The 15508-nt window shown below is 39.8% G+C and overlaps 2 protein-coding genes and 1 long non-coding RNA gene across 8 annotated transcripts in view; 2 read left to right on the top strand and 1 right to left on the bottom strand.

The window, feature by feature from the left end:
* Positions 1–7063, top strand: part of LOC125567970 — an 8443-nt gene extending 1380 nt beyond the window's left edge. The window contains exons 2-6 of the mRNA XM_048729127.1: positions 987–1249; positions 1841–2024; positions 2382–2511; positions 5166–5228; positions 5962–7063. Of these exons, the coding sequence (XP_048585084.1) occupies positions 987–1249; positions 1841–2024; positions 2382–2511; positions 5166–5228; positions 5962–6407 (1086 nt within the window). The 3' untranslated portion in view covers positions 6408–7063. The remainder of the gene's footprint in view (positions 1–986; positions 1250–1840; positions 2025–2381; positions 2512–5165; positions 5229–5961) is intronic.
* The window catches only part of LOC125567972, a 27933-nt gene extending 14395 nt beyond the window's left edge, over positions 1–13538 (bottom strand). For 3 of the 5 annotated variants that reach the window (XR_007311956.1, XR_007311957.1, XR_007311953.1), the window contains exons 1-3: positions 13459–13538; positions 13205–13276; positions 2555–2680 (exon numbers count right to left, since the gene is read on the bottom strand). This is a non-coding gene — a long non-coding RNA (uncharacterized LOC125567972). Of the gene's footprint in view, positions 1–983; positions 1491–1961; positions 2092–2554; positions 2681–13204; positions 13277–13458 lie in introns of those variants that run through there. The other 2 variants (XR_007311954.1, XR_007311955.1) reach the window with 2 other exon arrangements.
* On the top strand, positions 7216–15496 carry LOC5521460. Of its 2 annotated transcripts, XM_048729121.1 has the most exons (11): positions 7216–8078; positions 10402–10713; positions 11413–11547; positions 12192–12848; positions 13218–13290; positions 13655–13702; positions 13821–13871; positions 13946–13999; positions 14090–14143; positions 14531–14584; positions 14652–15496. In XM_048729121.1, exons 2-11 carry the CDS (start codon positions 10417–10419, stop codon positions 15146–15148), a joined length of 1920 nt encoding a protein of 639 aa, XP_048585078.1. In that variant the 5' UTR covers positions 7216–8078; positions 10402–10416; the 3' UTR covers positions 15149–15496. The 2 variants fall into 2 exon arrangements, with proteins under 2 accessions (XP_048585078.1, XP_048585079.1); XM_048729122.1 differs by lacking the exons at positions 13655–13702; positions 13821–13871.
* The last annotated feature ends 12 nt before the right edge of the window (positions 15497–15508 follow it).

Below are 15508 nucleotides of genomic sequence, written 5' to 3'. Positions count from 1 at the left end.
CAACATTACCACTAGCCTCACCAGTCCTTACTTCACTCTGAGTAAGTTCTGCTTAACTTTTTCCAGTTGCTTGCAGTAGTAAGTACGAAGGGGGAGGATTTAGCAAGTGCTCAGGTTTGAATGCCGTTCTTTTTCGAGAGTAATTAGCTTCTAAAGTCGGTTTATACATGATCACAACAGCGATACGCTGCGAGTAAAACCATTCGAGCGGCAAGAGTAAGAAGTAAACTAAGATGAAAAGTTCAGCAATTCAGTTTTTCAAGGAAAAGACATAGCAAGTGTACCAAAGCGCTTGCCGTTATAGTAGCGTTGTATCAAAAGTTCACCGGTAGAATGCATTTGAAAGCAAACACGGTCATTTGATGAATACATTTACCGTGTGTTAATGAGATCTTGTTTACACAGTTCTTCATCAAAGAAAACATCTAAAGACCGCAGGGTATTTCAAAAGGGTTAACAAACCGATAAAAATCCACCTTTTAGCGTGACTTTACGGCGTGTTGGTTCTATTGGAGTTGATGTTTGTGTTTCTTTTGTTTCGGCGTTGTACACTTGTTAACTGCCTGACGTGTAACCTTAAGTACTTCACACTTGACAGATCATCACCAAAAGACAAATGATCAATTTCTGACCAGCATATTTTGATTCTATAGAAATCCACATTTTCTTTTATGTTCGTTGATCTAAAAAGTCAAAAGTTAAAGCCACATACAGGGAATGCAAAACTTGAAAGCAGCCCGTGTAAAGACCCTTACGCCCTAGCCAAAATATCGCTTTGGTGGCCATTTTCAATTAAAATATTTAGAAAAATCCAAATCTGTTATACTTTCTTCTTCAATTTTGCAAAAAAGAATGTTATGAATCAAAGACAAAATGAAAAAGTAAATTTGAATTCCTGATGTCAGCCATCGATTAATTTTAATAGAATTACCATGTAATTATAGCATTACCAAGTAATTGATATTTATATTTATTTTTTTTAATAGAAAAAAGGAATGGATGTTTTTGCCCGAAAGTCTTTGGATGCTCACAACCGCTATCGCGCGATGCATAATGTGCCACCGCTGACCTGGTCAAACAGCATCGCGCGAGAGGCTCAGAAGTGGGCGAACAAGTTGGCAAAGGAAGGCAAACTGATTCATGATAAATCCCGTTCAGGACAAGGAGAGAATGTGTTCATGAGCAGTGGAGCTAACTTTGATGACGCAGGCGAGGCAGCGTGTGAATCTTGGTATCAGGAGGTCGAAAGGTGAGTCACACAACATCATGCCACGCACAATGGAATGTCACGCATAAGGCTGTCACGCAGACGAGGCAGCGTGTGATTCGTGTTATCAGGAGGTCAAAAGTTTAGTCACACAACATCATGCCACGCACAATGGAATGTCACGCATAAGGCTGTCACGCAGACGAGGCAGCGTGTGATTCGTCGAGCCAATGATGAGGCTGTCATGCAACATACTGATTGCGTCTCGTGATATCAGGAATTCCTAGTCATGATCATAGTAATTATAATTATACTGTCGTACATACTGTTTAATACATACTATGTCAAGAGCTGGCAGCGGTTAAAGTGCGATGTGCAGTACTCTTCTTCAGAGGTAGCAGCTTGGTGTCGTGATGGTAGAGGGGTGGCAGTCAGAAAAATAGACAGGTCTGCTCTTAATACATGATGCTCAAAAGAGGCTGCCGACTTAAGCCTAGAGCCGCCAGAATTGCCACTAAGTACTTTAATAGTCTACTAAAAGTAACCAAACCCTTGGACTCCTTTGAAAATCTGCAAAACCATTACATGCAAGAAAGTGTGTGATTGATGGCTGCAAGGTGTGTTTCTCTTTAGGTATAATTTCCAGAGAGGTGGTCATCAGTCGGGGACTGGACACTTCACCCAAGTAGTATGGAAGAGCTCCGAGGAGCTGGGCGTGGCACGCGCCAAGAGCAAAAAGGGTGCGGTGTTCGTGGTGGCTCGGTACAGCCCTGGCGGTAATGACCTGAATGCTTTCAATGAGAACATTCTACCCAAGGTGAGACGACCGTTAGATGTAAGGCAGAAAGGGAAATGACGAAACAACCATTTCTTGGCAGTGGCGCCTTGAGTGCCCAAGAATGCCCATAGAAAAGATTTCAAAAAATTTAGAGAAAAAAAAAATATATAAAAATATATCCAGAGTAAGAGATATACTTACTATTGATATTTGATTATTAATTTTTGGATGATGATATATTTTTATTATAGTGTACAGGGAATAAATCACTCTGTTGTACAGGAAATGAATCTTTATGAGCACAAAAAGTTTTTTCTGTGTCTACAATTTAGAGTCCAAAGTAATCGAGAGTTCGAGTTATATATATCTCACGAAGTTATGCTTTTCATTGAAAAGGTATCGAATGGCGTGAAAAACGGGGCATATGAAAAGGAAGTGACGAAAAAATCGGAAGCAATAAAGCAACCGGAAGTCAAGCAACCGGAGAAGGAAGCAAATAGCGACTCAAAACAAGAGCCCATGAAAGGTAAATATCGAGAACTGTGAATGAGAGAGTTCATACGGCTCACCTTTCAAGCCCTGTATCCGATGTCGTGTCTTAAAGTGGGGCGTGACCACAGTGCATATGAGAGGCTCATCTCGGCATTGAACTCCGGCACTGATCCGACTTAATCACTTTGAAAGGTCATCCCATTCTAAAACAAAAAGAAACAACATCTCATTTTCATTCCTAAAGTGTAAAGTAATACAGGGATGACTGTTATTAAATGACAAATGCTTAAAAGGATTAAAATAACATTGTCACACAAGTCGGCCCCACGGATAGTACTAGCCATGTACGAAATAAACCGCAAAATAGCGGTATGCTAAGATTCAAACACCATAAAAAAAAAAAACAGAAGAAAGGCAATGAAATAGCAGTCTAAATATGTTTAAATAGTTTGACAATTTGGATATCAACCGTGGAATTAACCTGGAACTACAGCGATTGTATAAGCCGTAGAATTACAGCGGTTGTATCTGTTGTATGTTGCCTTGGAATTTGCCGCTTTGATTGCCTACGCTCTTCCCATTCAACCCACTCTCGGAATTCACTCTAACAATCGCTCTGATTGGTTATTCTAGGCGGGGAGACATTAATAAAACACCCCACATGGACCGGAAGCCACGTCATAGACCAGCACTATTTGTGGCTGTTAGTTGTTAATGTTTATCGATTAGCATGATCCCTTAGTCACATCCTTTTTCTTTAATTCAGAGACCGCGATGCGTCTCTGAATTCTTTCATCTGAACTAAATTGTGCTTGGATTGGAACACGATTTGTGATTTTTTTTCGAGAAACTAATGCATCAGATATCATTAAGGGTAATTTACTACTTTTGCCAGATGAACACTCAGAGAAACGTCACTCCATTGTAATCAGGTATCATTAGATCGGGAATCGTTAAATTTAATGAAAGGAGCGAAGCTTGAAATATCGCCTCTCGCGTGACTTCTTATATGAAATCACTATTGATAAAAATCAAAGTTTTAAATTGATCGTAAAATGTACTTTTATTCCTTTGGCTATTCCCTTACCACACAGGGTTTTTAGTTTTCAAAATATGACGGGTATTTAGGTCATTATGGCATAAGTTGCAGGATCTAAATAATAATTGTCCATACAAGCTATATTCTTGCTCTTGGATGGATAAAACGGGAACCCAGATTTGGATTGCCGGAAACAGAGGACCGGGAACGGGTCTGTGGTAGCCTGTGACCGGGAAACAAAAGCTGCGAGGAAAACGCGATTCAGACCCCCCCCCCCCCCCCCCCCCATCCCTTCAGGACCGTTTATATCATTATATCGAACAAGCTAAACAATCACTTTATTTGCCGAACGCATATAATTCCACTCTCCTTAGCTCGTTAACACATTTGCCGCTGTTTAGTATGCAATCTTGGCTCGTTATTAACGATGATGTGGCACTTTATCCGAAACCGGGACTGCATGGAGCGCGACGTGAGTAACACAGGGGATCGGAACACAGCATGCCTCGTGCCAACGTACCTTCTAATGATATGACAAATTGAGCTGTTTAACCTTTTAGCAGTAAATCCTTTTTGACAGTGATCTCTCTGGTTAAAATATCGGTGTTGGGAGCAATCTAGTCTTACATCCCTATAGCCCTCTCCCCGAATAGAATTTTAAGATCCGATCTCATACAAGCAATACGCTGGTGCTTGAACACTGCGAGGGTAAGCGTCTCACTCCAAAGTCTCTTAAAATACTGTACTATAGAATTAGTAAAACCATGCTAGTTTTATGTAGTTCTGTATTGTTCAAACTCTGTTCAGAAATACGAACTATGAACGATATCCTTTTTTTCCTCTGTTTTCTTTATCTTTTCTGTTTTTGAGTTTTGCTTAACCAGGCATTTTATGTTAGAAACTACGTAAAGTGCTTGATCTTTTTTTATTCATTCTAAATCATGTTGATCCTTCCATCTAGGTTTATACTATTGTTAAGCCTTTATATTTGTGGTGTTACGTTCTGGTTCTAGGCAAGTAAATCACTCCTGAGACGGGGCTTCTCATGCGTCTAGTCTATTTGGAAGCGTTTTGGAATTGTTTCAGCAACAAACGCGAAACGAAACAACATGAAACGCACCTAAATAGCGCTTTGCCATAACGATCCTTCAAGGCTAAAAATCACGTGCGTTTATAATTATGGTTTTATTCCGTCATGGAGTGAACAATAAGTGTTACAACAAAAAACCTGGTATACTAGTTAAAAATGTAACATCATTTGTGTTTAGTGTTATTAGCTACCGGTAGACAAGGCATAGCGTGTATGCTACTGTAATCAATGCAGGTTAACCAAACCACATCAGTCGCCTCAGCCAATCAGATCGCAGCAAGCGCGAACCTATGCGTGCTGACGGGTCTAAGGCCGGCAGCTGTTTTGGTGGCCATTTCACCCATCAGGAAGTACAGAGCTATCAGCTCTGATATCAAATAAGCACTCTTGCTACATCCAAAGAAAACAGGGACGCACTTTAGTGGGCTTTCCCTTACTGTAAGGAAAACGCCGAATCCGCACACTTAAAATAACGTTAGAAATAATATCACGGAAATCACTACAGTTCCGCGTATGGTTGGCTTCATAACATTCACACTCTTTTCTTTTCTCTCTGCAGCTATTGTCGGCATGGGTCCTGTTCGAATGGATATTAAGACTCTGGGAGCATTACCAGTTGATGGTAAGTATCAATCAAAGGATACAAACAATGCGTATATCGTTTTTTTTACGACTGTGTCGCTTACTAACCGGATATCTCGCTAAAAACAGCAACGAGCAGTATTTTAAATCAAAAGTGATTATTAAAAATAAGCAATTGGGATATAGCTGTGCAAGACAGTTTTAATTTACGAGGTGTTAAAAACTCCACAAAGGTAATTATAGCTACTTTTGAGGGTATTTCTATAGTGCTTTTCTTTGCAAGCTGTTCATCTCGGCCGTCGAGTTGCTAGGCTTAATTAATCTTCCCATCTAAGTTATTATCCCTAATAATATGCTCAATTTTCTTATCCAAATTACCGTAAAACCACCAGATATGCTGAAACACGTCTATGCTGAAACCCCTTTACGAAATACGTAACTTGCGATGTATAATTTATGAACAATACAATTACTTGATTGCAACTTTTTTTCATTTCCCCGCAATTTAAATTTGTTGCCTATAGTGTGTAAAAACATCGTGTTTAAGTTCGAGTCGCGTACACAACTGTTTGAAATGGTGGGCGAGCAGCATATTGAAAACAGCACTAAAGGGGCACTCTCAAGGCTAAGGAGTTTAGCGTTATGAATACAACCGTGTCACTACCCCTTTAAACGCTGTTTGTTTCTCACTACTAAATATATATACCGTACTATCAAATCCTGCTTAAACCTGTACCACCCCACCCAAAATCCATTTTCCATCTTTTTTTTAGAAGACACAAGGTCCCGTATCCTCGATATCCACAACAACTACCGCGCCATGCACAACGCAGCGCCACTACGATGGTCAGCGGCCCTCGCCAAGGACGCGCAGGCGTGGGCAGGCAAGCTCGCGCGCGAGGGACGCCTGGAGCATGCCAGTCGCGAGGATCGCTACTACAAGGGTGAAAACATTTGTCGCATGTCACACCATTTTGACATCGGGGACGCTCTACAGATCTGGTACAACGAGTCGGAGAGTTACCAATACGATAACCCGGGGTTTGCGCTCACTACCGGGCATTTTACGCAGATCGTATGGCGGGGTACCAGGGAAGTTGGTGTAGGATTTGCTAAAAGCCCGGATGGCCGTCTGACGTATGCGGTAGCTAGGTATAACCCCCCGGGTAATATCTTAAATAAGTTTGAGGAAAACGTACTACCGAATGAGCTGGAGTAGGCACGTGGAGGCTACCGGATAGCGGCAAAAACTTATGAAGATCAATCCCGCATATTTGATAAAACATCCTTATGCCGTGAGTATAAAAGAGGTTATTAATATGCTCTAATGGAGCATTTCCAAGACTTATCTATATCATGAGCAATCAGAGAAATACCCGGGGAAGGGAAATTTCCAGAAAAGTAGACGGGGTCATATTTTTTAGGGTAGAAAATCGACCAACTGCTTTCACTTAGGGATTTTTCCGATTCTGCTAGAGCATTTCTCTTAGGTTAAAAAGACTTCTTCAACACACAATTTCTATCTTATAGGGTTAAAATTGATTTTGCCGACGATCACCCCAGTCTGTTTTTTTTTTTTAATCGGAGTCCCTCCCCTCCCCAGGGAGAACTTGGCTCAGTATCGCACAGCCTTGTAATTCAAACCCACACCCGTTCGAGTCAAAGAACATTTTTGAAAGAGAAAGTGTGATCAGCACTTCACAGGGTCCTTAAAACACGGCCCACTTTTGATAAGAACACTCCGCAGTTTAGTTTATATTGTATGGTTAGAAAAACATATGAAAAAAAGGAGAAAATAGTGGTTAGGGATGGTGGCGTAAACTTTTGTGAAAAACAAAGTTAAAAAGAAAAATATAAAGAAAATATAAAAGAAAATGGTTTTGCCTCTCTATGCTGGTGTGCGCCGGACATTGTAGCTGCGTCGACCGTTAAATATAAATAAGAAATTTAAAAGAAACGATGCATGTAAAGTAAAAAATATATATATATAGAATCCGAGAGAAAAAAACTGGATAGAAATGACCCCCACCCATCCCCTATTCAATTTTTTGAATATCCATATATAGACAGAACTCGACACCATAATGTGTTATTCGCAGCTATTAATCTTATTTGGCACAATATGTACGAAAATACAAGGATCTTCCCTTTTTTGATTTTCCAAATAAATTTCCTTTAAATCGGCCTTGACAACCTCCCCTCTTTCTTTAGACGTTTTCTCGGATTTTTTTTTAAATTTTGGAACTTTACAACACCCAAGCAACGCCATATTTGTTCATTTGAAATTTTGACATTATATTTATCATTTATTTACATAATGCAATCTAAATAATGTCCATCCAAATTTACCTGCCATATCTTCATGAGTACATCAGCGTGTACAAAGCCCATTCATTCTAAATATTAAAATATAGTTGGATAGAAGTTTCATTCTTTTGAATTATCTTTATTAAGGTACCTAATAATATTTTTTTCACAACCGGCATCAGTCTAATTAGTGTCATTTATTTGCTACATCTACCAAATAAAAATTATAATAGTTTGATACAAATAATACCTATATAAGTATCCGTCCCTTTCTATTCACCTTTTGAAAGAACGCGGTACTTGACTGGTTCTAGCACGTATAAAGTACGTTCCCCTTGCTAATAATATATTCACAAGGCATCTCATTAGCCGAATGCAAATCAGTCTGTAAGGGTACACAAAAGCTATTTGCGAAAAACACTTTTCTGTGTGCTTTGTCTCGGATTCTACGGGTTTTAAGACACGCTGTCCCTAGGCAAGCGTTTGGGGATTTTCCGCAGAAAACCCGAACACATCGCTCGGGACATCTTGCAAAAACATCCCCAAAGACTTCACTCAACCCGATAACTTTACGCTCTGAAAGGTGAGTTCTCCGTTTCTCGCAAAAGCATTAGCGCATTAGTTATTTCCCGGCGATGGGGGTAGACGATTCCCAAGTAAATTGGCTTTAAAATTCGATTTTCAAGGATGTAAATCTTTTGGAGTACAAGCCAACCGCTTGTTTTTCTCTTTTTCTAATCCGGATCAAGTGGGATGGCATTTCATTCCGAATTTCCTCTTAAAGAAATAATGTATGCAGAGATAGATCAGTGATCGCGTTTGCAACCTATATATGATTAGGGCCATCCAAAACAGTTCCAACAAATAAAAGTAATGTAATCTTTTCCATGCACTTTTAACTGCTAGGGTTACTTGAAACAATTAATTTGTCAGCTAGTGGTCGAGCGTTTTTCCTAACATGCAGGTTGCTTGATTCATGAATACTCATTCAGGGGGCGAACTTCGTTTAAGCATTTTATGAGGTGAAGTAAATTGTTTACTGTGTTTTCCAGGGCATGCTGAGTTTCTCAAATTAGGCTATATGATCCTAAGAAGTCTATTATAATCTCTGGAAAAACGTCAAAGTTAAATTCAAGGGCACATAGAACATTAGAGAGGTGTTCATACAAAATATCGTACTGAAACGAAAACTATTAACGACTATTAGTGTAAAAAGGTTTTCCAGAATGATATTCTGTATTACTATTTTTCTTGCGAATAAGTACAAGTGTATAAATTTGCTTTGATATTTCTATAAAAGCACCATTCTATCTACAATACTCGATCCTTTACTCAAGTATATGGATGCTTTTTTCCATTTTATTTTGACGGTAGAATATCACAGAACTAAGAAAATATTCCTTATAGGTTTTTTCTGAATCGATAGTCGGCACTTTGGCGCTTGTTTGCGGAAGACAGCGGCTACAAAAATAATCTTCTCTCATTTATCAACTAGTCTAGGGCATTGAGCTCAACCACAAACTCAAATAACCACTCCCCCCTACTTTAGCTAACCTAATATCCTTATAACATGACAACACGTCCATTTTTAAACCCTTGTCGTGTTTACGATGAATGCTTTAAGAGTAAGTCGAGAATTCGTTTTGTTTGGATTTGTATAGACGGGTATTTGAAACAAACCCGGAGAGCTGAAATGATCATTATAATGCTAATTTATGCAAGCACCTGCCAGAGCGCTTTGTTAATGTGTAATGACTGCAGGGTTTCGCCAAGTCGCTGGTTGCCAAGCAACCACAGAAAAACTCTCACAAATTTACCCTTACCCGCAAAAAAAGAAAACGTGTTATTCTACAAATTAAAACTGATGATAAAAGATTAGGTAAAATGTAAAGAAATTGGAGTTTCTTTTGAGGAAATATTTGAGTCTAGAAAGTGAGTCAAACCGTTAAATAAAGTTAATTAAATAGGCTGTCACAGTATATCATTCCAATAAAAGTGATAAGGAATAGATATAAATCACAAGGGGGATATACCAAAAGTTGCATCAAAAAAGGGAATTGAACATTTTCAGACGTGTCCAGACGTTCTCCAGACATCTCGAATGAAACAATACAAAGTTTACTTACAAAATTTCCGGTGCCGACTTATTGGACGTGTTTGTACAGACCTGGCGTGACGAAAGATGCGCAATTAAAAAAGACCGCCTCACAAGATATCAATTTTTGGCAAAAGTTTCGAAAAAGGCGTCTTCAGTATTTATCCCAACAGCGAACCGAGTCCAAAATTTTTATCTAATTCTATAGTTAAATGTACTGCCATGGTTTCAGGTCTATGAGATAAGGTCATAGAGGTTTCTACGACCGAAATGTGCTTATGGGTAGTAATTATTTGTAAAAATGAAGGTGGTAAAAAGATTCAAATGATGGCAGAACCCAATACCAATTTAAACAGATAATCATATGTTTTATTTATATTTTTTTTTAATTTGGAACAAATATTTTGGGATCCATGGGCGGTTTATGTTCATTTGTCAATCGCCATTTGCCGTTTGCACTGAACGTTTTTTGAAATAGGTTTATGCCTATCAAAATTAAAGTGGCACTCGAGAAACCATGTGTAACCCGCAGTGGTTCATGGGATTATACAAAATGCTGATTTCTGGAGGTCTTGAAGCCTGTTGAATGCTACAGAAACATAAATAAAATGCTATAGATTTTCAAACCTCGAATTTCTTTTTTTTACGATTTATTTGATTTCTAATTTGACACTTACAATGCATTGCGGGCTACGACACATGTATTTTTTAAGAGTGCTTGAAATATATGTATTAAAAAAGATATCAACATAAAAATAAAACTAAAATTCTAAATAAAAGGATATCCATTATTTTTTCTCATTCCAAATAGTGAAGAAATCACCTCATGGATTATTTCGACAAACAAACTCTCAAATCACACAACAGCTACCGCGCACTGCACCAAGTCCCACCGCTGACATGGAACAGTGGGCTCGCCAGGGACGCGCAGGCCTGGGCCGAGCAGCTGGCCATGCGCGGGAGGCTAAAGCACGCGGACACGCAAGACGGCGAGAATATCTACGTGCAGTTTGGCCAGGCAGATATCAATGGCGAGGAAGCAGTGGACAAGTGGTATAACGAGGTCAACAATTATGACTTCGGGAAGCCAGGCTTTCAGAGCAATACTGGTCACTTTACACAGGTAAGTGCTTGGTGTTTTGAAAGAGGGTGGTCGTTCACTGAGGGTTGGTGATGGTTTATTAGAGGTAGATGGTCGGGATACTAGAGGCGCAAAACAGCATGTTACTTTGTGGACCTAATATACCCTTTCTCTGTATAAAAATTCGTGATAAAACATAGAATAAGATAGATTCCCAAGCTACGTACGTACGAACTACAAATGCTAGAAAATAATGATTTATCCATGAAAAGCATTTTATTCCATGTTTATTGTTTTAGTTTTGTGTGAATTGGCGTGCCTCTACATAATGTCAGTCATGCCATGTATGGGGCAATAAGCATTATTAATCTACTCCAAACAATAATTTGAATTTCCTTCTAACGCCTCTAAAAATGACAATCTATTATTTTCGTCTCTACTCTAAAGACATAAGCTAAACATAACTGTAGCTCCTCATATGCAAATACACACACTTGAGGACTTTGCTTGTAAGTTCTAGTGCCGTAGCACAATCATTGATATTGGGGGAGGGCATCCATTTGTCTTTACAAAAATTATACAGTTAAAAAGACTGCAGACTGAAATTATAAGTATGTCTCGAAAAACATTATGAATTGAGGGAGATATGCTCCCAGAGACCCGCCCCTGCTACGGACCTGTGAATAATCATATTTAATATTCCTAAAATGTCCGTTAATTTCGCCATGTTTCATTATTCAGGTTGTATGGAGAGACACTGAAGAATTTGGTGTTGGGAAAGCGCAGGGTGAAGATGGTAAAATATTTGTTGTTGGTCGCTACAGACCTGCAGGAAACAACATGAGACACTTTAAAGAGAACGTCCTACCTATGAAGGTACATTAGACACCTCAGTGATCGATTCTAGGTCCATGAATATTCCTTACCTTAATAGACCTTTATTCAGGGTAATACTTGACATCTAAACAGATAATTCACAGGTGGGACTTGAATAAATAAAATGATGCTTAGATAAAGTAAAAGAAAGTGGAAAGTATCCTATTTACACATTTATTTATGGAAAGGCCTAAGGAGCCAGGAGACAGAACTCTTTGTCTCTTGTGGAAGAGAGTTTCAGAGTTTTGCACAGATATATTCAAATGTCCTCTATATATATTGGTAATTAATTGCTGGTATAACTAGATCAGCTGCTGCTTGGCAAGTGTTCTTTGTATAAATGTCGCATAATCTGGTGAATTTAGCCCTGAAGTGGTCTTGAGGCAGCCCATTAAGGGCTTTAAATACTACGTTGCACTTGTTTCCCCTTTTTTGGTTTCTGCTCTATGTTGAGTCCCTAAACAACCCTGATGAGTAGTCATACCATTTCATCTCAGCTATTATACACACTGCTCATTTTTGTAGCAATATAGCATTGTATTGTCATGCTCAATGAAAGTATCCCCCAAAATGCTTGATTCCTCCACCACTGGCTTAGCAAGGTGCATATTAATTTATCACTAATTTACATTATTTTATTCCAGAATGGTCCTCTCAATCACTCGAACAATTGGGATGCTATGCCTAACAATAACCAGGCCCTAAACCAGGAACCTCACCATGCTGTGTACTTACAGCAGTCAAGGCCAAAACCAATCCGAGCAACACTCAGTGAGGCAAGAGAACCAACACCAGTCCATAAGAGGCAGTTTGGAGAGAAAGACACTAAAAGTGAATATAAAGGGAAGTGGGAATCGAACAGAAGAAGTAGAGAGTTTGACAAGGAAGATTTCAAGGGAAACAGCAGAGATATTAATCGCTTATGGGAAAATAGATCAGAACCAAAGGGCAAGGCAAGGGAGTCAATTAAGAAATGGGAACAAGCAAGTACTGAAAGTACACCAGTATCTGATTTTAAAAGAAAAGAACAGGAAATCAACGATTTAGTTCTACGGAATTCTAGAGGTCTTAGAAAACAAGACACTATAGAAGATCGCATCAAGAAGTTTGAGCCCGAGGAATATCGGCCTAAGCCAAGGCCCCCTAGGCCTGTATCGGAACCCAACATAAGCTACAAACACGCTGAGACTGCCCAGTCTAGACCAACACCCGCATGGAAAACAGAGCGAGACAACAAACCAAGGCCAAGCTCTATCGCTGGGAGCTGCGGCAAGACAAGGTCTACTAGTGACCCAAAACAGGTACACATCAAAAAACCCAAGTCCTTGCAATGTGAATCAGATGCATTAACGAATTTCTTTTTTGCTTAAGTTCATTAAATCCCCCCCCCCCCCCCCCCCCCCCCCCCCCCCCCCCCCCGGACGCAAGCTTACTCGTTGGTCTGACACCAATCACTCCAACTTGGACGGAAATCTTGTGAAATTGGGTAAAATACAGTAAATATGTTTTTAAAAAAACAAGAGAGCCAATGTGGGTGAATACATAGAATGCACGAAAATTCTCACAAAAGTTAGAGTTGTGATAAGGTCCAAAATCTTGTGACAGCCGCCTAATACAGGTGAGTTGACGGCTATGACCAACAAACATCTTCCCTAACCTTGTATTCACAGATCGTCACAACGTTCACAGATGGTCCAAGGAGAACTGTAGTGTCTGCTATCACCGTCACCTTGAAAGGAAATGGTAAGAATCATGTGGTGATGCTTTATACACCGGGTCGATTTGATCTTATTGTCGCCATCTTCATGCCGTCGTTTTACAAGTCTACGAAACGCACCACAGGTTTAGATAGCTGAGACGGGTAGTTCTAATGGCCATGAGGATATCCTTATCTCAAAATCGCTCACTTACCTAGCTAACTTGGTATAAACGCTAAAGGTCACAAATAATCCACCAACAATCAAATCAACATGGCGGAAGGTGCTTTTGTGTAGTTGAATGGCTTTCTTATTTAAATTGGCGCGCCACGAACTCTATGGAGAAATCTGATTGGTGGAAGGTTCCAGGACATGAAGGGGTCAAAACTAAAATTATGTTTGTACCACAGAGGGGCGTTTAACTCGCACTACTCGAAAAGAACCGGCAAACCGGCAAGGTAAAAGATCACAACGTAACTGGTAATTTTGTTGGGTTTTGTCCCCAAAGTCGTTACTTCCAGTTTGTTTCGGTATTATCACGAGCGCTACAATGCTCTTACCTATATTTTTTTTCAGAGGGTGCAATAGAATTTCGAAAAGCTCTAAATGCAGAGTCAACCCCAAGAGGTAAAAGTTGGCTCACCCGTGTTTGACATTTTAATATAAATCTTATCAGCTTTTTTTTTTATTACGGGCTATAGGTCATTCTCACAAGAAAGAACTGTGGTCATACAAGAAACCAATCATCGATGAAGGTAAAGTAAGATTTTTTAATATATCCCAGGGCTTGTGAACTACTGCCTCTGTGCTTCTATATACCAAATCTTCTTTTTTTTTTTCATTAGAAATCAAACCGACTATCGCTAAGCCGAGGCCTCTTGTCATTGACATGGAAGATGGTACGTGAGCATTTAAGAGTCGAGGTACAACATATAAAATCTAGTACCATAGGCATAGTTTGCCCAATCTCAGCTAGCTCGCAGTTCTACCAGTTTATCTTTTATTGTATTCAACGGACCTTCTGAGAGCGTTCCATTATCACCAATAGGCCGCCCAATTCCGTTATTCTGGTATTTTTCCCCAAACCCCGTTATCCCGATAGAAAATTGCCGTGCGAAATTTCTTTTTTGAATCCCGCTTGTGTTTCCCTCGAATTCCTGCATCCCGATCGCTAAAAAGACTGTAGATCCCGCATCCCGAAAAAACTATTATGGATCCTCTTTTGACTTCTCCCCCCTCCCTGCTACTGGGGGAAGAGGTGACAGCTTATATGTTTTTTTTTTCAGATTCATTTAATGGAGTCAAAGGCCGGGGGGGACAGCAGGATAACTCTCGTTATGGTAAGAACTATGCGATGTTTTTAGTATCTGTGAAACCCTATTGTTTAAGCTTTTGTTCTCTTCAAAGATTCCATTGACAAGAAAAAGAATAAACCGAGCAGTTCCCGTGCAACACTTGAACTATTCCAACAGCAAGCCCTCGACGCCCACAATTACTTTCGCGCTTTTCACGGCGTGAAGAACCTGAAATGGTCACATGACCTGGCGAGAGGCGCGCAGGCCTGGGCCGAGAAGCTCGCGAGAGAGCGAACACTGAAGCATTCGACACGAGAACGAGGCGAAGACGGCGAAAATCTCGCAATGTTTACTGGGAAGTACGAGTCTGCGGGCGAAGAAGCCACAAACATGTGGTACGAGGAGTCAGCGTATTATAACTTCAACAGACCTGGATACCAGTCCAACACGGGCCATTTTACCCAAGTGGTCTGGAAGGGTACTAAAGAACTGGGTCTAGGTCGGGCCAAGACCCCCGACGGGCGCTTGACGTTTGTTGTGGGGAGATATCGTCCGTCGGGAAATATGTTGAGGGAATTCGACAATAACGTTTTTCCGCAGCAATACTAGAAAATAACGTAGGGACAAACAATCAAAGGATAGCAAGATGATAATCCAGAATAATAGGAAATCTTTCTCGGCAAGCCTCGCAATCAGCAGAGACGAATTGCTAGAAAAAACAGACGAGTAACAGAACGTCTTTGCTTTCTTGCTGTAAGTAAATATTCAATATATATATATATAGGTGGTATGATGTCAAATGTAAGACAGTTTTCTAAGGGTGAGGGTTTTGGGCTTTATATTTAAATTATGATAAATGTTTGTGTATGCATACATGTACATAATGTTACTAGTCAAACTAGATATTAAAACAATTTATAAAACGATAACCATTAAAACGTGCACTATTTATTAAAACGCTTGTGCCGG

Source organism: Nematostella vectensis, chromosome 6 (assembly GCF_932526225.1).
Source record: "Nematostella vectensis chromosome 6, jaNemVect1.1, whole genome shotgun sequence".
Lineage (NCBI taxonomy): Eukaryota > Metazoa > Cnidaria > Anthozoa > Actiniaria > Edwardsiidae > Nematostella > Nematostella vectensis.
Note: the sequence above shows the minus strand (reverse complement) of the source record. Positions and strands in the feature narration are given on the sequence as shown.

What these genes read in the sequence shown, in the direction of transcription:
- LOC5521460 (XM_048729121.1), top strand. Translation starts at nt 10,417, where the DNA reads ATGGATTATTTCGACAAACAAACTCTCAAATCACACAACAGCTACCGC. An exon ending in ATACTGGTCACTTTACACAG is followed by an intron (nt 10,714 to 11,412) that starts GTAAGTGCTTGG and finishes TTCATTATTCAG; the next exon opens with GTTGTATGGAGAGACACTGA. An exon ending in TGCAGAGTCAACCCCAAGAG is followed by an intron (nt 13,872 to 13,945) that starts GTAAAAGTTGGC and finishes TACGGGCTATAG; the next exon opens with GTCATTCTCACAAGAAAGAA.